The 24,646-nt window shown below is 35.6% G+C and overlaps 1 protein-coding gene across 1 annotated transcript in view; it reads right to left on the reverse strand.

Moving 5' to 3' along the window:
* The window catches only part of IGF1 (insulin like growth factor 1), a gene marked incomplete at both ends in the record, with an annotated part of 52,554 nt that extends 45,729 nt beyond the window's left edge, over positions 1-6,825 (reverse strand). Inside the window, 2 exons of the mRNA XM_080363429.1 lie at positions 2,392-2,548; positions 6,763-6,825. Coding sequence (XP_080219555.1) covers positions 2,392-2,548; positions 6,763-6,825 — 220 coding nt within the window. The remainder of the gene's footprint in view (positions 1-2,391; positions 2,549-6,762) is intronic.
* Positions 6,826-24,646: the final 17,821 nt, after the last annotated feature.

A 24,646-nucleotide genomic window follows, 5' to 3' on the forward strand; every position in this document is an offset into this window, starting at 1 on the left:
AACTAGAGAGAAATCTTTGCTGACAGACGGTAAAACTCAAAATTGCAAGGGCAATGATCTCCTTTAAAATGTCAGACCCATCCAGGTATTTTAAAGTAAGGATCATCTAGCTTAGGGAATGTAGCAATTTGAAACAGATTGTGCAACCTAAGACTAACTGATATTGAAAACAAAGGGAGTTATTGCTGATAATTAGCATTTCACATGTCCTCTTACCTTAAAGGACACAAAGAGTACATGTAAGAGTAAGTCTGATTGCTTGGCAGTAGCATCCATCCTTGTGTTAAGCAGGTGTGATAGTTGTCTGAACAAGCACAAACATTTTTCCAGGAGAGGAATGACTGGGAAAATGTCTAAGATACATGAACTGTAAAAAAAAAATGCTATGCTGTTCTAAGGACACAATATATTGTCTCACTGTTTTCTGGTGCAGAAACAAAAGGGGGAGACGCAAATCTTCTTTTACATTCCTTCCAACCACCAAGAGAAAGTATTTGTAGGACGTGCAAATAGCCCCTTAAGTGTAACTCAGATACTGATGAATGTAATGGATTTTGGTGTTCAAATGAACACATAAAGTGTTGGTAGAAAAATGTTAATTCCTTTATGAGATATTCCAGTGTTTTTCATGTTGTGTTTAGCACCAGGATACTACGTTAAACAGCCCCCTCAAGTAGATGCTCATTAACAATACCTAAATTGTTAAATGTAGAAAAGAAGGACACTCTAGTGAAATACTTTACATATACGAAACTAAGGCTCCCAGTTTCAAACCTAAACTGTAATAGAAAGTGCCAAGAAGACAATGAAAATATTTGTAACTTTTATGTTGAAGAAATCAGGTTTTTCTGTAAATTTAAGGTGCAAGAATCTGGATTTCCCTGATTCTACTTTTATAGCAAGCAAGGAAAATATACTGAAAGCAATAACTTCATGAACAGAAATGAATAGGAATGGGGTAGGTAAGATCAGAAAAACAAAAATGATAGCTTAGAAGGCAAGAATTCTTAGGATAAAATGAGAATTGTAAAAATAATTTTAAAAAAGCTAGACCTCATCTAGACCTCATAAATAATATAAAAATAAATAGAAAAAAAATCCCCCTTCCATTAATTTCATGTCTTTATAGCCTAATAATCCCATATTTCCTTTTCTTAGCTATATTCATGTTTGGAAAGGTAACTGAGATCCTAAAGGAAAGGTAACTTCAGACAAGCACATATTGTCATTACAAGTAAATACTATCTTTGGAGGTTCTAAAAGGACAAATTCTTGCATGTTTTGAATAAATAATTAATTAATCTTGAATGAATACATTTCTAGCTAAATTTTCTTTGGAAATGGCCTCAAGTTGTGCCAGGGAAGGTTCAGATTGGATACTAGGAAAAATTTCTTCACAGAAAGGGCTGTCAAGCACTGGAACAGGCTGCCCTGGGAAGTGGTTGAGTCACCATCCCTGGAGGTGTTTAAAAGACATGCAGATGAGGTTTCAGTGACATAGATTTTAGTGCCAGAGTTAGGTTATGGCTGGGGACTCGACGATCTTGAGGGTCTCTTCCAATGAAAATTACTCTGATTCTATGGTTAACTTTATGTTCTTTGGGTAGAAAATAGCTGAAAATTAGTAATAGATTTCTATTATTTACAAGTTGTGCATGTCCTGATCTTGACAGCATTTGTAAGAAGGTACTAAGATAAAAGAATTACTCATCTAACTACTCCAGCTTTGCACAATCTAAACCACAGCAAAGTAAAAATATTGTGATGTTCAGTTCTAAAGTGTAGGAACAAATATATTCACACTATTGCAGACTTAATTTTGTGTGTTGTCTGTACTGGTGTTAATCTTTATTATCTCACCATGCATGAATTTATCTTCACCTCAGTTTAACTGATCAAGCATGTGGATACTTGGATGTGGTAACTTTCTGCCTTCCAGCTTTTCTTTTTTTCAAACCAGATGTTGAAGCTTAGTGTGTTTTTAATATGACACAATGTGTACTTAAACTGTTTACAAGTAGTCTGACATAACAGGTACATGCAGTTCTGTCTTGAGAATATCTTAGGTTTAACATGTCATTTCATTCATTTAATTTCAGTGGCAGGTCAGCAGAAAACAGTAATATAGCAGGTGGAATAGCAGTGGTTAAAAACAGTAACATGTCTGAAAAGGAAAATTTCTCAGAAACTCAGAGAGGCTGAATGCAGACACAGCTCTACTCTTTACTGAGAATTAAGGTCACTGAAGACTTGGGCATCTTCAAGACAAAGGCTACTAGTCATGCTCGGCAGCCTGTTTTGGTCATTTCTAAGCTTGCTTAGACCAGTTTTAAACTCCAATGGATTACATGGAAAAGTTTAGCAGTTGAATGAAATAAAGAGTTGACTTACTGAAGTAAAAGCCTCTGTCTCCACACACAAACTGAAGAGCATCAACCAGCTCAGCACCACAGAGTGTTTCTGGGCCAGCAGCAGCAGAACTGGTTAAGGTAAGCAAACACAGGCCAAGGTAGAAGAAATGAATGTAGGACACAGTGTGCATCTTCACCTGCCAAGGAAGTAAAAGCAGTATTAGAATTTCCCAACAGAGTCCCAAAGAAAATGACTCTTGCACCCTTGTGAGATGAGAGTGCATAAGTGCTATAATTTGTTAGATAATAAACACAGTATCAGGAAATGCCACACCATAATATTGCAACTGCCTACATATTCTAGTCCAAATGTTTTGTAAATTGATTACTTCCTTTGGTGAATATTCTTGGTTCACATGCATATGTAGTTAGAGAAACTTGTAGTAATCATGATTTACAGTTGCTCCTGCAAAGGGAGGATGTGGAAGAGGGCAACAGACAGGCAAAGGGAAACCCAGAATAATTACAGTAAGGAAGACTAGACAACCTTGAGTTGTTTTGTCTGAGACCAGATAGGCTAAGAGGGAATATCATGGTTACCTGCCAATGTACTGTGGGAGACAGAGGTGGCATATCACAGAGAAAAGCTATTTAAACTAAAGAACAGCACTGGCACAAGAATAAATGGCTGTAAACTGGATGGAAGGAAATTTGGCTCAGTAGGAAAAGGGTTCATAGCTAGTACTCCATGGTTCTCCAACCACCTTAAAAAGGGAAATACCAGAACAAAACAGAAGAAGTTTCAAGGCAGAGCTTGCCAAAGTTACAGAAGAGTCGATGTGGGACATTCCATATTAGGGGACCACATTCAGTGACTCTTAAAGTCCTCTGTTACTAGCAAGTTAACATGTGGAAGCATTCAAGAAATTAAGAGGAGCATTAGTGGGAGTGTTAAGGGTTTGTATTTTTACTTGATGGAAGCAGCTATACTTTCACTGACCTCCATTATATCCTCTTAGTCAGGTTTGGGTACGAGGTATGCACAGACGTGATAATTCTTTTCTCATGTACATTTGGTTACAAACTACTTTTTTCCTGGACTTATGATTGAAGAAAAGCCAGTCCTCAATGGGTGTAAATTTGCACCATTACATTTATCCACTTCCTTTTATACCAATTTATATCAACCAAACATCTTACACAACGACTCAAAGGTGATAACATTAGTTTATTTTTTTTAAGTACTAGGAAAATCTATTTGTATTTAGTACCAGGACAGTGAAGAATGCTCTTAATGCATATTCTGAACTGAATTAGATCACTTGCCAAATATTTGAGTTTTGAAAGGTGTAAATCTGCATTTAATTTCATTCTCTTTCAAGGTTAATGTTAGTATTGCAGTCAAGGAAGAAGTTACAAATCTTTCTTTCACATACAGTTAACCTTGGCTTAAAGCTGCTTTGTATTAACAGACTAGTGCAAAGTAGTTGGAGTGAAATGATTAATCTTCCCTAAAGTTTCTTTCAGGGTTTCAGGGACCATTTAATCTTATTTTTTCATGGAACTTTTGAAAAACTGATGAAATTATCCATTGTCTCCTCATATGGGATCTGATCCAGTGGGATATTGAGGCTTCTCTAGTCAATAATTTTTAGAATTCTTATTTTCTTGGCAAGGGATCTTAGCACTTTGCTGGAGGAGTCCCCTATTTCAACTTAAGTCAAAGCTGAATAATAGACAAATCCATAAATAAGTCAGAATTTATCCCCCCCTTTTTTTCCTGATATTTCCACTGTGAAAATAATGAACAAATCTAAATCCCATGTTATATCATAAAAAGAAAGAATAATTATTTTCCCATTCACAAGACTCTTTAGCCAACTTTGCCATGAAAAAAACAAGCAGCTTTAATGCATGCACATGACTTCAATGGCAGATGGAGGAAGACCAGATTATAAATGAATGATGATAACTCGAGCCATTATTTCCTGTAATGTTTCTGTATCTTAACAACATACATTTCCTTTTTTCCTCTGCCATAATTTTGCATTTCTAAGATAAATGTGATGCACCTGCAGTTTAAGATGGTTCCCAGTTCTGAGGAGGTAAAGCAAAAAGCTGTTTAGCACACCACCTCAGAAGGCTGAAAGATATTACACATACAAGAATGTTATGTATTTAACAGTTTGTTCCTGTGTAACATTTGGGCCAAAAATAAACATAAATCTTATCCATTTAACAATTTTGTATTTTTCAAGACTTTTCAGCTGTGTTGCATTGTCAGATAAATATCAGCACTGAACTACAACAAAACAGATTATCTACTGTTTTTCCTTTAGTGGAAGCCAAAAAGGCTGCACAGTATAAACCACAGAGAATTTCTAACTTTATCTCCAAATTTAAAAACAGTCAAGAACTTTCAAACAAGTCAAAACTTTGGGAAAAGAAAATAGACTCACATGTTTCTAGGGCTCAATCAATTACTTGTTAAATTAGGCACTGTTTCATCAAAACTAACTCCAAAACATAGTTTATAACTTTAACTTTACTACGTCATTTTAGTGAAACATAACATTAGTTGATTCGATATGTTTGTGAGGGGAATATTCTTAAGAAAATACAAAGCTGTAATCCAATATTGCTTCAGGTTCTTTAGAAACAGGCAGAGTGCTTGCAGTGTCCCCAATTTGAGTAGAAAGTTGAGAGTTTAAAAGAAAATGCATTGGCATGTGGGTGGAGTTTATTGAAGCATCGTATTACAGTTGGAAATTGAATACAGGTTCAGGATGAGCCTGGTTAAGCACTTCTTCTAGTTGCATAGAATGACTGACCATATTTTCACAGCTGGAATTTCCTCTTTTTTCAGTAAAATAACCAGCTTTTGCTGCATTCCTCTTTTAATAGTCCAGAAGAATGGCACCACAGAGGAATGTCATATATGAACAGCCTACATCTCTTTTACTTCTTAATACTTCTATGTATATCATCTTCGTCTAACAAACTATCAGTTGGCACAAGTTGTACATAAGAATTCTTCATGTAACTAATTACATTAGTTACATAGAGGTTGGACTTGATTACCAAGCCACAGAGAAGTATGTAATTAGTATGTAATAACAGTACTAATTAGTAATTACTACATAAATAAAGCATATATACTCTAGAATGGATCAGGGTTTAAATACGATATTATAACTTTGATTAAAGAATCTGGGCTACATAGTAACCTAAATCAATATGTTCCATTGATTCCAAGGAAGCTTGGCAGGATGCACCAGCTGAGGAGCCAGCACATTACTTTTATGTCTCTTAATACTTAAAAAAAAAAAAAAAAACCTCTTCAAGTATATTGGAAACAATGGCCTTTTATACACTAAGAGAATCGTTTCATCCGTTGCAATTACACACTTGCTCTTTTGAATCACATTAAGGAATGAGATAATCGTGTTTCAAGTGTAATACACTCTAAAAAATTAATTAGGCCCTAAACAATTAAAACAGGAGCATTCTGTCAATTGCATAAGTGTCCTTGCAAAATATTTAAAAAAAACAAAGTTATCGAAGGATATAAATTTGCTGATAATGGAAAGTTGAACTAGAGCCAGTTGACAGAAACAGAGGTCAATGCACCTACTGAAGCCAAATTTACTTAAAGACAGTTTATACCAATGTGTAGAAATCATAGGGTCGTAACATGAAACTTCACATGCAAACTTTCCTGAAACAGCCCTCCCTACAAGGGAAAACTTGGAGATGAACATGTAGGGGAATTTCCATTTTCCTTATGTACAGTTGCTTAAGCTACAAAAATATGCAAGGTCAGCAAGAGTCGCAGCTGGTTTCTAACGTAGAAAACAAACTGAACTTCACATTTACTTTTAATTTATGAAAGCAAAAAAACAAGTTAATGCTACAATGCTGCCAGCAAATTGCTGCAGTGACAACATCCCTTAAAAGTTTCCCTGTGAAAGCATGAACATTTTATCTATAACTGTGTATAACAAAACTGCAGAAACTTAACATGTAAATAATACCTTTTTCCTATAAAACCCTGCACCTGCAGAAAATAGCTAAAAGTTCTTGTTTTCAGAAGCATTAATTAACAATCTAGACAATGACGTAATTGGACCCTTTAATAATGACATAACTGAAATATTGCAAAGTTCTCTGAATAGAAGTGAGATTTAAGACATGTATCTGCAATAGTTTACCCTTACAGTTATCTATGTAATTGCAACTATTACATACAGCCATTTTCCAGATCACATAAAATTGCATGTTCAGCAATTTATAAATAATTCTTAGTTCTAAAATAATGTTATTGAAAAGTACACAATACTCTTCAAACCAAGCAGAAAATACACAGTAAAATAAAACTAAAAAATTATTTGAAATAGTAATAAAGATTTACCTTCAAGAAATCACAAAAGCAGCACTTAACTAATTGTGTTGAAAGACTGTTGATTTTTTCCATTGCTTCTTAAAAGTGCAAAGTCTGGAAATGAATTTGTTAGCAGTAATGATGAGAAAAAAGAAATCCAGAGAGATGTGAGATGTTGAGAGCAATGTCACATTTCAATATTGAGGACTTTATTCCATTGCGCAGGCTCTATCTGCTCTGATTTTAGCAGTGACAGTGAGATTTAGCAAACAGAAGAGGGATTTAGAGAAAATCCTCACATTTATCTACATTACACAGACACTGTAGACAGGAAACAGCTGGGGGAGCATTTGCCTTCTCTCTCTCTCCCTCTTCTGGCAAAGTTACCGAGTAAGGACTTTTTTGGGCATGGTGACAAATAACATCATACCTTTGCATTTTAAAACTAGAGCACAGAAGCATATTTTTTTCCCTCTAAAAGAATGTGAATTAGTGACTGAGGGGTTAGCAGACAAAAAAAGCTTGTGCTGCAATGAAGAATAAGAAAATGTATTCTGGTTAACTTTCAGATAGCTATGTGTGCATTTGTCTTTATGTGTGTGTGTCTGTGGTTCAAATATATAAAAACTTATATAAGTAAGAGCATTGTTTGTATATATGCATACCTTTGTATATATGTACACATCTTGTTTATGCATAGAGACAGAAGTATTTTATTCATATAGTAGAAAAAGACAGGCAGTCCATTATCTACTTAATGCATCTTTACGTTACTAAACTTGGCATGCCTATAGGCTGGGTAACAATTAAAACCTCCAACTCTGTGTTATTAACCCTAAAATAGCAGTTTGTAATTTACTAAAAATAACAGAATTGTTGAGCACTGCTTGTAAATAGGGCAAAATAGATTTGTGATCTTTTAGGAACCACACAGGAGAAGTTATATCATTTCTTAGAATTTACAGTCCTGTGAACATGGTAACACAAGTAGCCCAGTTTGGGGGGGCTTCCATGACTTTTGCCTTAAATGTGCTGTTGTAATTATTAAGTGATTTTTTCCCCTTTTTAGTAGTAATCTTTGTAATTACTCTTGATAACAATTTAAATGACACGGGGAAGGAGATAATTCAACTTTGTTGGTTCTGCAATACCTAACTTTTGCCTTTTTATTTTTCCTCAATTATGAGTATATTATAAATAACACCAGCTGGCCAGCAACATGCTCTCACGGGTTATGATGTCATTCAAATCCCTCAACTGTGCTAGTGGCTTGCAATGTGCTCCAAGCCAGCTGTTTTTCTATTTATAATGTATGCTTGCATTTCAATACTTAGCTATTGAGAATAAAGTTGTGATGCTGTTCTATAGATACAGTTTGTACTTGTTACCCTTTGGTTTTGGAAGATGGCATTTAAAACTAAAGAATTAAACAAGACTGGGGCTCCAGAGACTGAATACATGTCACAAACAATGCATGATTTCCATAAAAGCTGTTTCAGAACATGGCATTTTGTCCCTGTCCACTTACACTCAAGTGAGAGCTGCACGCTGAGGTGCTAGCTGTATTTTATTATTGAAAATAACAGTTGAGATCATGTTGGCCTAGGTCCATTCTCAGTTTTCAGATCCACCTTGAGCTATATGGTGCTTATCAGGCAGAAAGGACACAGTTAATTGTATCTTCTATGAATGGCTAATACTCTGTACAGTTTTAAATGGTGTATGGTTAGCTAAGCTGATTAATCTTCAGAAAGGATTTCTTCTAATGTAGCATAAGGGCAGAATAATAGGGGGCTTTGGGGTAAGTTTGTTTATGTCAGGTAATACCTATATTTCAAGTATTCTAATACATATTGGTACTGCAGGCACTGTATTTTAATATTCTAGTCTGTTTTATTCTTCCCTGTGTATTTCAGAGGTCACTGGATAGTGGCACTATTCTGCACACAACTTGATGTAGCCTGCTGCAACCCATAGCACATGCTTCACTTATTTCACCAGCCTAATAGAAGAATCTGGAAAAATGAATTATTAAAGCTTCGATATTCTTTATTTTTAACTTTTACAGTACTACAGATGGGTGCACATACTTCTGCCTTTTTCTTCCTAGATAACAGAAGGAATCCACTCATTCATCACTTCTCCACTGCCTGAGCTTCAAGGCTGAGTTTCACTCCTCACTGCTTTCTTTCTCCTAGGTTTTCCCAGGTCTCTCCTGCTCATGAGAGCTGGATGCAGTAGAAGATGCAACTTTTGGATTTCAGGGTAGCCAGAAAATTGTGGTGCTTCTACACAACTGCCAATCCTATTTCTTTCCAGGGAGCCATTCTGAACTCCTGTCCTTATTCTACCCAACCGGCCTAAGTATGATGCGCTTTACTTCTTTCTTTTAGTTCTTGTTTTAAAGCAGTATTGTGAAAAGGCAGGAAAACAGATTAGGCTCAAGAGAGGTTTTTGATAGTAAATTTTAGACTTAGACAGTGCAGTGATTTTTCTCACTAACAAGTAATTCTATTTTTTTTTGTTTAGAGAACTGATCAGTCCTCAGAACATATTGATCTGGACATCACCACTATCCTAAAATATAGCTTCTACTCTGATCATAAAATTATAGTCATTATAGTAGTCTGTCAGATAATGGAGATTTGTTCATTTCTCCCTTGTTAAATATGATAGTTTTTACTTTATAGAACATTTAGTGCTATGATTACTACTTTATGATTGGGTGCTTATGCAGTTACGTACATACCATTGAATAAAATGCACATACAGACTGTATGGCAGTCATCAAAATACTCACAAAAGATGTTTAAATCAAAAAAATTATTTAGTTTGAATGTGCATAGCTATTCTACCTTAAAAGGCAACAGCATAGATATTCTGCTTTAAAAGACAATAGCATAGATAACTTTGTTTGGCTTTTTAAGTATAATCTGGAGTGATATAATATCCACAAAGATACATTAAATGTGTGAGGTAATCAGATATTAAGGAATTCATATGTTCTCATCCTCATCTTTTGCACTTTAATACTCCCATGATGCTGTAGTGCTTATTTGCCAGTTTTTCTGGGAAAAAAAATCCATTTTTATAGAAGATAGTTAACAAAACTACAATTAATCAATTATCCTAATTAACATATAATCCCTCCTTAAATCCTTCCTTAAAAGGTAGGAATGTTGCCACAATGCATGAAAAAATCTGAACTCTAGTAAGGCAACCAATATGCCATCCTCTTGCATTCTTCTATATTGTGTCACTGTTAGCTATAGGCAGTTATTTGTTATCTGTAACTGTTGTTTCTTTTCTGATTACAAGTTTTCTGGAACCAAGATAGAACCAGTATAATAGATATCACCTGAGAGTGTAAGACAGCTGAGAGGAAGAGAGGATGGAAGAAGACAATAAACACAGTGGCTGGTGAACAGCTGTTCTTCATTATATGAAAATAGCAGAGACGAGATTGTCTTTTATTATGTTTTTTAAGGGCATTCATCCTGCATGGAATATACACAGATGCAGTTAGATTTGTACACTGTGAAAATACAATTGAATTATCTTGAATGACAGGGGTAATGTGTCCCCTGTTCTCTTGTACCTCCCAGCAAAGAGCAGCGGAGCCTTTTGAGGGCATGAAGTTTTATTGGTCTCCCAGCTTACTGACTGGTTACTGCATTTTTTGTCTTTTTTTTTTTTTATTTGAGGTCCCATTCATGACATCAGGCATTAAAGACATTATGCATTTGCCTAAATCTGGGCATCTAGTGTCATTCTCAGTGCTGTTGAATATTCAGCATGCCCCTAGGTTCCCCTATAGAGTGATACTTATGTCCCATAAGTCTCTGTGTCCTATCTGCTGACCTCATATAGATTACTTGCATACTTAAAGGCATCTCAAATGGCCTTCAGCACCTGCAGGTAACTGAACCCCACCATAAGGCCTTCTTTTGGCATGCTGATCTGGAATTCTTGTAAGTACAGCCTTTGGCCTCAGTATTACCTTTGGCTTCTTCATAAATAGAGATACTCTGTCTTCTGTCATTTACTATTTTTGTGATCCATTTATGAAGAGGTTTTAAAGTGGAGAATACATCCATTTTAATTGAATTTCAGCATAATCTGAGTGTATATTTTCCTTATTCTCCTTTTCTTATCCTCCAGCTTAAGCTTTCCTGCTTTGGAGCTGTGTCTTTTTATTTGCTTCATAAATCATCTTGCTTACAGTTGGATAAGGTAAAATGTTATTTATAGTGTTAGTATTATTTCCTGAAACACACAAATTATTGTTTAGCTCTTATAGTCTCTAGTGAATTATTTGTAAAATATTATGTGTTTACTATTGGAGAAGTTTGGCTTTCTTTTTAGGAAACAACTTTGGAGAAAGGGGTGAAAGGCAGTACTTTATTAATATGGAATGTTGTGGTGAAGTTAGTGATAAGTCAAGTATATGGTGGAAAACTCATTTCATCAAGTTAAAAGCTGGGAAATCAAGAAACAAATTATTTTACTAATCTATTTGAGCTAATGAACCAATTAAAAAAAATCCCCAAACACCTTTTCTCATGGTAGCCCAAGTAGCATCATCACTACATGAAAAACAAGTAACAAAATTGACAGGGAGGTTGAGGGCATGCAATTTGAGCTGTCATTATGCTGGCAATATTGAAGAGACACCAAGAAGAGAGCAGTGCCATGAAAAGTGGTTTCTCACTTGGGCAAAACAAGGAAAGTACAAGTTTCATGATTAAATGAGGATCAAGTAACTTGAAACCTATCATATTTGTTGATCAAGAAAAACACAAGGGTTTCAAAAGCAGGATGACTTCATGAGCAACTCAGTCCAGAATTTCTGTTTACAGGTAGTAGAGGTAGAAACAATTAGTGTTAATAACAGGTCAGAATTAATCCCTGGACTTGAAAACTGAAAGTACTGAGTACTTCACATTGTCTGGAGTAAGAATAATACATTTGCTGAGATCACAAGAAGGCAAGGACTTAATTGCTTGCAACTAGGATGCAGAAAAAGTGTGTGGTTAGAATGCTGTGATGAACAAAATGAAGTACTGTATAATTTCACTTTATGGTATAAGTTAAAGTAGCTACTCTTTTGAATATCCTTGTATTAGTACTTTTTTTCCCCTAGATTTTAGAAACAATTGCCACTAAAATAATATAAAGCCAAATATTTACCTTATTTCCCTACTCAAATGAAATATACGTCAACTCTTGGATATGTTGTTTTCACAATTTAAATACTTATTTTAAAAATATATATATATTACAGGAATTACTTATTATTTACTTAAGTGGCATGAGATGACCTGTAGTTATGACTGGTAAAACAAAAATACAAAATAGGAAACTAATATTAAATAAACAAAACTAAAAAGCTTAAGCAAAATGTGTTTCAACATTTTTTGAAAACATTTTTGTAGTGTTTTTGTTTTTTTTTTTTTTAATTTCTGTTTTGTGGGAAATTTTGAAATAGTTTGTTCTGATTCAGAATAATCAGAATACTGGAATTTTCCATTAAACTGGAAATTCCCAGTTTCAGCTGTCTGTAGTCTTGCTCTCCCTTTCCCAATGTTAAGCACTGAATAGATCATCTTTGCTCCAAAAAGTTGCTTGGTTTCTTTTTCCTAAAAGAAGCAAAAAGTCAGAATTAACAAAGAAAGAAAACCGAGAAATATGACTGAATAAGCTCTATGCTTGCATGCACTAAAGAAGGCAAAACAAGCGGGAATGTGATAGGCTGGGGTTTACATACATGTAGGATGATTGCCATGAGTCACTTAAATGTCACAGGAAGAAAAATTCGTAGCCTTAGATACTCCTTTCATTTCCTAGAATTTTACCTCCACATGTATCTGAAATGTAGAGACATATTGATTTTTTTTTTTTTTCTGAGATAGGAATTAATCTGTTATTATAGATAACATATATATATGTATGGTCTAGCAGATATATTTAATGGCATTTTTCTTTTTCCATAAGTTAGACACATGAATGCTAATTCCTATATGTGATTTTTTTCGTTTGTTTGTTTTCTGACTCAAAAAGGATTATAAAAGAGAACGAAACGAACACTGTAAACTTTATCACAGGCAGGTTGCATATTTCCATACAAAGCAAAAAGTATGAACACATGACAAAAACGTCTATTTATTTTATCTTGCCCAGAAGACTTTTTGCATGAGTTACAATTAGAAATACTTTCCAAAGTCTGTACTTAGAAGTGAGCACTTTTTCAAGATAAAATAAGATGTCTCTAAACAAAAAGAGCGTATGCTTAGTCCATTTTAAATTTCTTTAATTTACAATTAATCTGTCTCCTGCTGCATTGCTTAGGACTCCTTCTTCTGAGTTCATTTCTCTTCATTCCCATGATTTACTACACAGAAGGGGCTTATCTCATGAAATTTATAGTGTTTTGTGGGATGAAGCCAGTATGTTCTGCACCTTCAAAGACTAAGCCCCCTCATTGACATTTTCATTTCTATTTTCTTCAAATAGAGCTTACAGATACATTGGTTGCCTTGAGCTTGGCCTTTTAGTTACAGTGATACTCTGGTTTATTTTGATCAAAACATTAAAGAGTAATGAAAAAGTAACCCAAACTCATAAACAACCTCAGCTATTTATGATTTTTAGATGTTGGTCTACTATGCTTTCATTAAGAAACTACTGAATAATTTAACTACTAAACTATTAAAAAGAACACATGGAATAAAAAAGTTGTCCCACATAACAGAAGTGCTTCTCTCTAATGATGACTTAACCAGTGTCATTTAAAGCTCAGGCCTCAGTCTATACTGTAACCCTAGGATACAGCATCTTTCTCTTCAACTGCCATCTGAAACAGTAAGTATTGTCTGATCAAATGACCAAATAGATTTCCTTTCCCTCTTTCCATCTTAAAATTCAAAGTAGGTTGGCCTGTAGCAGAATGAGGATCTGCATTTAGCAAAATAGGAGGAGTCAATCTATCTTAACTCATGCATGGGTATCAGCTTAGTAAGCTTGATGTATTTTTTAACCTTTATTTTCATCTGCTTTGTCTTTGACAATGTTATTTTGTTATTGAGTATGTTTTTAGCTTTTCTGAAAGGCAACAGTGGCCTAAACCACCGAGACTGATTTTGCAAATCTGTGGTTTTGGATTTCAGGACACCCTATATGTGAATGCATTGAAACATACAAAAATGCATCTTCGATCTCTAACGGATCTTAAATATCATTGTCTTGGACTTGGCTCTTATTATCATTTCTACTTCTGAATTATTTTATTTCCTTGAACCACCTGAGCCATTTCTGCTATCAGTTTAATATTTTCCTGTCTGTGAGACAGGAATAATAATTTTGAAATGTTTTGTAATATACGTTGAGACTCAAATAGGGAAAGCAGAGCAAGCTACATCATGTATTTTTTTGAAAACATCATTGTGGCCAAAAAACACCTCTATATGTTTATAGGAAGTGACAAGTTACTGTGTTAGCCCTGCACATATTGTGTCTCTGTCATCTTCCAAAAGTGTTAAGCATAACTGGAAGAATGCCCAACAAATGCTTCCTTTTACTTACTTAGTTTTTTGCTCTTACACTATTCACAAGTGTTCCCGTCGAAAACCTTTTTTTTTTGCAAAACTGCTTCTGGAAGGACTATTCTTTATCCAATTCTAATATTAAAATATGATGAAAATTTATGCTTCAGTACTCTACTGTTTAAGAAAGCAATGTTATTATTTAAACTTATGGAAGTGAGGAGTAATATATCTGAAAACAATGAAATATAACTGGAAAGGGAATTGCATCCTGTAAGATGGTAGACAGCAATGGCTACCTATGTACTACAAGGGATGTATAGGGAACAATTTAGTAAATAATCCTTAGTCTAAATATATACACATGGCTGATTCATACAATAGCAACCTGATTCTACTAGCAGACTCATGAGCGTGAAACATTTTTCCAGTCTCTGAACCTGCCTATGGGCTGACCATGCCTCTGTACAGAAAAAAAACCCTTCTGGCAAAGAGGCTACTGTATGGGTTGCTTTTTGGTTGCAATGAGGACCTGCAGCACTAATTTGACTTCTTTTGATGCTAATAAGCAGTTACCATTTAAGATTGGTAAGATCTATTTGAATCCTACCTACCCTTTCTGCAATAGTTTAACCTTTTTTCCTTTGGTGATATGTAGCATTCTAGATCTTTAAAAAAAAAAAAACATAATAAAAAATCATTATATGAAAGGTCTTATCACATAAAAAACCACAAAGAAATAAGAAAATATTTTATCTTTATTAAAGAGGGGCAGGTTCTGTCAGAAGTATCATGGTTTAGATGATTAAATGATGAGGAGAAATGAGAGTCAAGCCAAATTATTTAATTATTTAGAATTTTAGCTTTTCTCACAAAAGGTTTAAAGAAGGAGAACACATTTACTTATTACATGTTACCTATTTAAGCAGGACTTTTCTGTTTCAGTGTCCACTTTTGCAGCTCTCACATCTTTAGTTTGCTAAATCTTTATTATTCTTTCATGGTTTTTTGCTATACAGGATATTTTCTAGATCAAAGATTATTATTGCTTCCTTAGAAAAATGTTACTGTTCGAAATATTTCTTTTTGTGTAGGCAAGATCATCATCATTATTGTAAAGAACTAAATGTTGGTGCAGTTTTGAGATACTTTGAAACATCATTTTTGTTTCAAAACACTCCTTTAAGATTTGAAAAGTACAGCAGGCTGTGTAGCTGATTTTATCAGTGGAACAAAAATCTTTGCTTATTGCTTGATTTTAAAAGGTTTCTCTTTGTAAATTTTTAAAACCATACATACAAGCATAGTATCTACTGATCCTTTGCGATGTTTGTGGTTTTGTTTTTGTGGTATTTTCTTTTTTTTTTAAGTTTATCTGTCTTTTGACGTATGATTCAGATTCTTAATCTTTTTTTAATGTTTCTATAATCATTAGTACCAGACTTATATGTTAACTGGTCATTCAGAAGCACAAGTCTGAGCCAGATCAGCTGTGAACACCTGACGACACTTCAGCTGAACAAGGCAGAGCAGAATTCAAGATTGATGTGGTTTTATGCTGGTTGCAGAAGGAGACATGGTATTTTATTCTTCATAACACTAGAGGGGTGCAGGCAATTGTTATGTGATCTGGCATAAAGACTGCAGGTACAGAATTAACCTGTCAAAACTTCAGCAAATTTTAACAGGTACAGAGAGTTTTGTTTGAAGCTTTGTGTCATGTATGCTTGGAATATTTTTATATAGTATTAGAAGACCTAAAACTGAGTGTACTAACCATTGAACCATGAAATCTGGCAAGATTGGAACATACTGTCTTAGAATCAGTTGCATTTTTTAAAAATTTTAAATATTATCTTCAAATCTTTTTGTAGAAGATTACAGTGCTCCAATAGGCATGTCAGGTTTCTGTTTCTTTTATTCTGATCTTTACTGGTAATTTTCATAATTTTCTTCTACTCCTATGCTATAAACATACATGATTTAGATTGAAACAAATGTATGTTAGGTGCTTTTCTTCTACTTTTTGTTGTCATAGGTATATATGATTCTAGTCACTGAAATACACGTAAACTTACTGTTCAGTTCTTTGCTGGAACAAAATTTATCTGGTTTGCCAGTATTTCTTCAATCAGAAACAGATATAACATTGCTGCTATATAAAAATAATATCCTCGTCCCTCTAAACTAAAAAAGGGCATTTTATGTCTGAAAAATCAAGCACATGATATGAAAAAAAAAAAACCCAAAACGATTGCACCTGGATCCTTTCATAAGCCCCTACTGTACATTCAGATCCTTCTCTGAAAGAAGAAGAAATTATTTGGGGAAGTACTCTGTGGTTATGTAATTACAGGTTAATAAGAGGATGGACTCAAGACTACATGAGTGGCCACATGTTTGGCATTTCCAAGATGACTTTCCGGTCTTCCAAAACATCCATCTGAATAGAAAACATGCCTTTTCTTGGGCTTTTAGCATAAGACTCACTCGTTTTGCTTGTGCTTTACTCCTCCTGCCACAAAAGTAGTATCTCATTACCATTTAGTAAAATTATTATTGCTTCTCCATGGCTGCACATGGCACATAGTGCCAAAAACCAGAAAAAACAGCCCATATTATTGTGTTCAGTGCCATACTTACCATACCAGCAATGTTGTTTTTGTAGGCCTTTTCTGCACTTCACAGGGCAGGCAACATAGACATCACCTTTCTTTGGAAACCACAGCAAAGAAGGGTGTGTACACAGGTCTTGACTCCAGGCTCAGGATATGGACATGATGTGTACCTTGACTGGGGAACTTAGAAGTGCTTTTCTGTATCATTGTCCATGTAGAATCACAGGAACCTTGTTGACTAAATACTGCCTGGGAAACAGCCTTCTATAATTTTAATGTGGCTCAGTCTTCCTGGAGGCAACCATTGCATGACCTCATGTGTAAAAGATCTGACATGATCCAGATGCATTGTGTACTAATTACTTGTACTTGCTCAGTAGTAGCTACTACTGAGTTTTCATGGCTGTCAGGTGACTTGAGAAATTGAGAGCAATCTTCTTTTCAAATGCATTAAATCCTTTCATAGCTCAGCAACAATGTGGCCTTTGGCTCTCCCACTACTGTATCTGTCAAACTCACCAAGGTGTTATCAGCATTTAGTTGGGAACCTGTGTCAAGGTCTGTCTGCTAGAAGAAATTATTTAGATGATACTGTTATTCTCCACAAAGGTGTGAAGGTATACACTGATGCCAAAAGAGAAGGTTTTAACAGATGTTAATGATAGGTCCTAGGTCCTTGATTTTATCCTTGCAGTTACAGATGGTTTTCTCTCCTTCCTGTCTTGCACTGATATACCATGCTATGTATAGTGAAAAAAGCAAATAAAAAACCAAAAAAAACCCAACAACACAACAACACCCCAATCTGTCATGTTCTACTGGGGGTCCATATAGGAAGAGATTTTTAACATACTTATAGACCCTTCAAGACTGATTACAAATATTTATTAATTTGTTTCAAAATTAAGGAAGCCTGTATTTGATTTTGATCATGTGTGATACTCTTTTAAGGCAATATTTGAATAATGGGTAAGAATGAATGGCTTGATAAAAACAAAAAAAATATGCTTTTGTTTTTTTCCATCCAGTTGGTGGCTTACTTACTACCTACAGAATTGTAAAGATGTTTACATTTGTGCTTAAAACCTGTTCAGTGTGATTTGGCTAGTGAACTCTATTCTCAAATAAATACTGGAACTGGTAAGTCGTCGTAATATTAATGAAAATATTCTCAAAACCATGTTTTACAATACAGTATTTTAAATATGTGTTATGTGAACACTTCTGTTTTTAGTTGATTCATGTGTTACAAGAACCAGCTGAAGTTCATGATGTAACCATGTTAACACTTTTTAATAGCTTTTTGAGAACACAACACAATTGTGTTAATGATAATCAGTGAAAGACTCTATTTGTTCCAGATGTTACTTTCCTGGGGAAAAAACAAAAAAAAAACCAAAAAGACAAAAAAAAAACCCCAAAAAACTTGTTCTATGTCTCTGTTTAATATCAATTACTCAGAAAAGTCTTAATGTAAACCTAATCTCTTTCTTCAGATAACGTACTAGTAAGCCATAGCTTGAATTGGATATGTGAATACAATTGTGAAAGAAACAGACATGCCTAGAAAAGTATTTTCTTTTTCTGGCATGGGCCTTTAGTTCCCAGTGGCCCAAAGTCCCACACCACAAAATCACTATAATTGGCATGGCTGGCAACTTCTTCTCTCATTGTCAAACAGATCCTTTACAGTAAATTTGTAGGAACTCTGAAATTGAGCTAATACCAAAAGTATCAAAAGGAAAAAAGAAAACAAACCACACACAGATTCGAGCATGCCATTAAATGAGTGACTTTTGATAAACTGAAAGATTAAGTGACCTATATTAACAACAACAAAAAAAAGGGCAATTATTCACTAGTTGCTTATATTTCAAAAGTTCCTTCAAGGGAAACTTGACATTCAATGCCTCATCAACAACGTGGGTACATTTTACTAGACAGACATGTCCAGGCTTGTTCATAATATTAAATAAACATTGATCTTAAGGGTTATAACTTCAGGAAAGAAAGGAATCAGGATCTTGGGAGGTGTTGAAACATTACACATATATCTATGTTGAGTAGCAGCTGGAAAATGTCTTTAATCATTACAATAGACTGGAAGAAATTCCTTTTTCTTGCACTTTCCCTCCCTGTGTAAAGTAGGAAAAGGTTTGGTGGCCCAGAAACTCTTTCACACTAGAATAAAGTCAAGAAAGGCATTTCTTTTTATAGGTCCTAGAATCCTATAGTTATGTAGCTCCTCTACATTGCTCCAGAGGATCTTCCCAATAGGGATATCTCAGGCAGAGGACATGGACATGACCACATTTAATATCCTATGATTTTCAACCATAACATTCATATTCACAGTATGTCCTTGGGATACAGTCTCTTATAGCACATCTTGTAATGCTATTTGCTTTCTTCTTTATACCACAAACACTCTGTGGTCCACCATGCTCCTTTTCATAAAGGAACCTTCTCACTGTTTCTCTTCAACATTGTCATTGATTTTTCTGTGACCGTATGTGCTGATTAGCCATGACTAACTAGGTTGGTGAGGGTTGAGGGAGGAAGCAGGAGGTTTCAAGGAAGGAGATGAAACCCACTGCCCAGAATTAAAGAATCATTCTTCTGCCCTCTGCTCATATGGTCACTGTGTCCTGAGGACTATGTCGTTTTGGACAATGCTTATGTTAGTCAAGTCCCAGTTTGTGTTTGCTGCATCAAGAACATATATAAGCAGCATTTACTGAGTTCTGGCCAACTGTGTTTCAGTTGTTCTGGGCATACATTGTGAGCATCCTTGGTATTATCATATGATGAGACCAAGTAATTTAGCTACATGGAAGAGCTGCCACATATTTGCTGTGTTTTCCTCCATTTCACTCAAAGCACAAAGGCACTGCATATGAAGCAAGTGCATTGGCAGTGTGGAGAAGTATATAACGATTACTTGGGATTGTAGAGTTCTTCAAAATGCCTGGAGGGACACCATGGACTGTCACTGTTTATTCCAATGCAGTGAAGACCTTGACCTTCGTAGATATTGTTCTTGCAAGGTAAGGGAAATACACCATCTGTATCAACATATATTGGGCATTAGACCAAAAATAATAGAGTATTTTTGTAAATAGCAAAATTAGGCTTTTGGTTAAGTGTAGAAGTCATTTCTGCTTTCCAATTTATGCATATTTTTATTAGCCTTACATGGAGAAGAAAAGTCTTTAAAAGTAGTTAAACCAGAAAGACAGAACTTCTAAGCCATGTAGTGACAAGGTTTTTTCAAAGTATTTAAGAAAAAAAAAGCATCCTCAAACAACAACATGTGTTTGTGGAAGAACAGTGGGCAAAAAGTGAGTGCCAATAATCTTCTCTGTCACACAGACTGTTGAATTTGCCACTGAGTATTAACTGAAAAATGTCCATTATCCCAGTTCCTGTATATGAGTGCAAATATGACATCCTACCTTACAAAACCAAAATCAAGAATCAAGACGAGCTTCTTTTCCTCACCTGTCAATAATCCTTTGGGAAGCCTGTGCTTAGCAGTCACTTTACTGCCCAGTGTTGAGGATATTCTGGATGCCCACTCCGTACTCTTTTCTTGGTCATGTGGGTAAAATCACTTACCTGGACTCCCTGGTGCTGTGTATGAGCAGAACTGCAGTGAAAAGACAGGGGAGCTGTGCTGAAGTAGTGCTGCTCTGCGTTTAATCTTATTAACAGTGGACAGTTCAGTCTGCACTGACTGTTTCCTGCTGCTGAATGGTGATCCTGCCTAGGAAGGCTGTCCTTGTGCCTTAGCAGAAATGGGACTGTGGCAAGACAGATATGAGAGATGTTCTGCTGTCTTCATCTGCACCCTCACAACTGCAGAACTGGGTATCTACCTCATTACATTTCCCCTCTCAGGGAATGATGTAGTTGGCCTTCTTGTCCCTGAGGTCATGATCATACCCTTCTCCCAGTTGCGAGTATCTTGTCTTCAAAGGAAAAAGAAAATCTTTCCTTAAGAGCTGGGTCTGTTGAGTAGGGCTTTTGAAGGAACATAACTTGTGTAGAGGTATGGGGATTTAGCAGCCTGTTATGAGATTGGGGCAAGATGGGCTGTGGTGTGCTAGCCGTGATGTTTTGGAATACTGGGGTGTGCTGGCAGGAGTGCAGATCATCTAATCTGCGTAAAGAATTCAGAATGTTCTGGAGGAGAGCTCTCTTAAGATTTATTTCTTGACATTAAAACTGCAATGCTCTCAGTTTGACATAAAGGAGATTCAAAGTGCTAGACAATGTGGGCAGCCAGAGAATCTGGTCTTGAGCATTCTGCTGAAACTGTAACAAGACAAACTGTAACTGCAACACAGCAGTTGACTCGACTCGTTCTGGCCATGGCCCTGGCATGACTGTTTTAACATGTGCCAAGCTGATTATAGTCTGCAGGAGACTATGTGCCAACCGAGAATTGCTGGAAGGCAGGCCAACATCAAAACAGTTAGAGGGTAAACTGCTTGTTGACTCTGTGAGTGACTTCTGGGAAGAGGGGCAGCCTCTGGCAGCCTCTGAAATTGCTGAGAATGGGAGGAAGTAGTGTCCTCTCAGAAATGCTGTTTGGGGGTGGTTATGAGAAAAAATAACCCTTGTGCCTCTTTGAGACAAGAGCTGTGGGAAAGATAGAGTTCATGGACTGAGTGTGGGGGAAGGAAATGAAGAAACTTGCTGGTTTTGTTAGGAAATTAGTTAGTTTTTGCTTGCTCAGTCCAGTTCAATCCAGAGGACTGGGTCCCTATATGAGCCGATGAAGTGAGGATGGTTTGGAATAATACATTGTCCTTATTGGCCACAAAAGCCAAAAAGGGAAGGTATTAAGACCAGCCTTTTAATAAAAATTGGCACATATAATGCAAATAACCCTGGACTTTACTCATTCTGCTGGTAACAGGTTGACCAACAGCCATCAGTTGATCATTGCCAGTCTTCTTAATAAGGATAGAAATTCATAAGCCATAGTTGTGTTTATTGGCTTTGGTCTGTACTTAAAGGTATTACAGATTGAGTGAACTTGATAGGTAAACTTGTGGCACTTAAATCCAGGAACTTATTAATGATAAAATGCATTTAATTCATTAAATCAATCTCTCTGAGCACTTTTTCTTCTGCCCTCAATTCTCTGTATCACTACAAGCAAAAGAAGTTGTAGTGTCTGCATGTTTTTAAAATAAACAGAAAAATCCTTGATGGTGCTGGACTAGATGTTCCTGATAACATGTTGCCAACAGAAAAGTTCTCATCCTTGAAGAAAGTTTTTCAAGTGGTCATGACACTCTCAATCACATAAGCCTTTCTTCACAACAGACATTCGGTGCCCTCAAATGACTCTTAGACTTGGCTCAGAAACAAGCTGACACAAAAGGGGCTAATTAACACACACATTTTCATGTGGAGGAATCTGGTTTCCAAACAGATTTTTACTAGCAATATAGCTGACGAGCTGAATCTGCTAGGGCTGTTTCTTCCGTCCAATTTGAATGAAAATGGAAACAAGGGATAGGAGAAAGAGACATTTCATTCCAGTAATGATACAGGCATGATGAAATCCTCTGAGCTCAACTTCTCTCATGATATATTTCTTCTTAAGTGAAGCAAGGCATAAATATCAGAGGAAACAAATTAAAATATAGATAAATGTTACTTGTGCCATGTACATATCCACAAGAAATGTGGGTTTAGACATTTCTGCAGTATGTATGTATTTATGGAGAAAAGGAAGAAAGAAGGTAGAAGGGTGGTCCTACATTATAGCACTGGCCTAGAATCATGAAGACAACATTCCATTTTCGCTTCTGCTATAGACTTTGTATCCTGTAGTTCCCTTGTAATGTAGTATAGTCCTACTCTGCACAAAGGTTTTAAGGCTGCACATGCATCTGTCCAAACAAATGTGACAGAACAGTGGGACAAAAGCAGTTAATTTAGTAGAATCCAGAAACCAACCACCACCTCTACCCCCTCACACTCTAACACTAGTTAGGAGAAGATGTCTTTAGTATGCAGGGCCCCAGGTTCTCATACACACTTCCATATATTCTCTGTTTTACCTGGAATAATTCTGAACCAATTATTATTTTACTGTGATCATTATAGGAGATTATATATGCCTCTCCCACCACAACAGCAACTGTAGTTGTTGATAGTTAATAGCTCCAGACTAATCCAGTGCATATACCCTTGTATCTGGCAGGGTATTGTAGTGGCTGCTGGTAAAGGGCTCTGAAGATAAGAACAGATTTTCACATGTTTTAGTGCATCACAAGGAATCCATTGTAACATTGTGCCCTTTGGATTAACATTAAAGAAATTATTTTTTGTCAGTTTATCAAAGGAAAATTAAAATTCCTTAGACATCAGTTACATTGATTCTGAGCCTTTAATCATACTGACAAGAAAAGATAGAGAATTTGAGCTAAAGAATGTGTTCATAGCATTAATGTTGGATGGCTGCTATTTAGCTCTGTGTAAGCTGCTGATTTTTACAGTGAAGAGTTTTATCTCACTAAAGATATATACTTCTGTATCATTTCAGTTTAAAATACCATGCAGGTCTATATGTTTACCTCATATACCTCTATGCATTTACCCCATATGGTAGACTGGATTTTTTTTTTCACTCCAAAGACTATTAGTTAAATTTCTAGAAATTATTTATTCAGAAATTAGTTTGTTTTGCATCCAAACAGAAGTTTAGGGGAAAGAAAAAGAGAAGGACTGGTTCTCAATGACACTGCCTAGGCAGTCCTTATTCCACCTGAAACTCTATTTACAGTATTACCAAATATTAGCATACTGAAAACTATTATAAATGGACACTAGACCGACTCCCAAAAAAACCTGAATGGAGATGCTGAATGGAAAAAAAATTTTGAACTTGAAGCTTCTTTTTAAGAAAGTAAGAGAAGGCTAAGTGAAAATCATATGCAAACAGAAGGTGATCTGGTTAGAAAATGGATTGCAGTACAGTTATTTGGGATTACAGGCTTTTCCACATCTAACCAATAGGAAAATGAACAAACAAGTTGAGATTCTAGAAAGAAAGCCTCCTGCACAAACAGATGAGGGTAGCTATAAGACCATGACCAAGCCATCAGCAGTATAGATGTCACATTCAGTTTGGAGCTACAGCAGAAGGGAGACAGTTAAAAACATCCTCCAGGGAGAAGTTGGACAGAGCTACCTTATAGGGCTACCTTAAAAAAAGTAGTAGGAGTAAGCAAAGAGCATACAAGGAGCATAAAATATCCACATTCAAAAGAAAAACGCATTTGTAGAAGCAGAAAACAGTAGAAATATCTTGAGAGTTGTCCAAAGACAAGCTATGCTTATATAATTTTCTCTTCTACTTTTCCTATAGCTGGCTTATGACTTTTTTTTTTTTCCACTTGTTCTATATTTTTTTTGTTTTCTCCTTCTATATATTTGCAGTGCAGTAAGTATTTTGTAATGGTCCTGTGTTATGTACTCTTCTTCACTTTTATTAGTGTGTATGTATTCCCATGGGTTGTCTGCCTCCTTTAGAATTAATTCTCCTTTTCACTGCTGTCTATTTACTAACTGCAACCAAATGGAGCATTTTTGGATAGTGAACTTTAGGTGGAAGTGGAAAGTGGTATGCAAGAGATTTTTCTTGGAAAAGCTTTACTTCTAATTAATATTTTTTTGCTGTAAGGGGTGTCATGAGTGATGATCTGTGCCAGCAAAAGCCTAATGGGAGACAGA

The sequence above is a fragment of the Nesoenas mayeri genome, assembly GCF_963082525.1.
Source record: "Nesoenas mayeri genome assembly, chromosome: 1".
NCBI lineage: Eukaryota > Metazoa > Chordata > Aves > Columbiformes > Columbidae > Nesoenas > Nesoenas mayeri.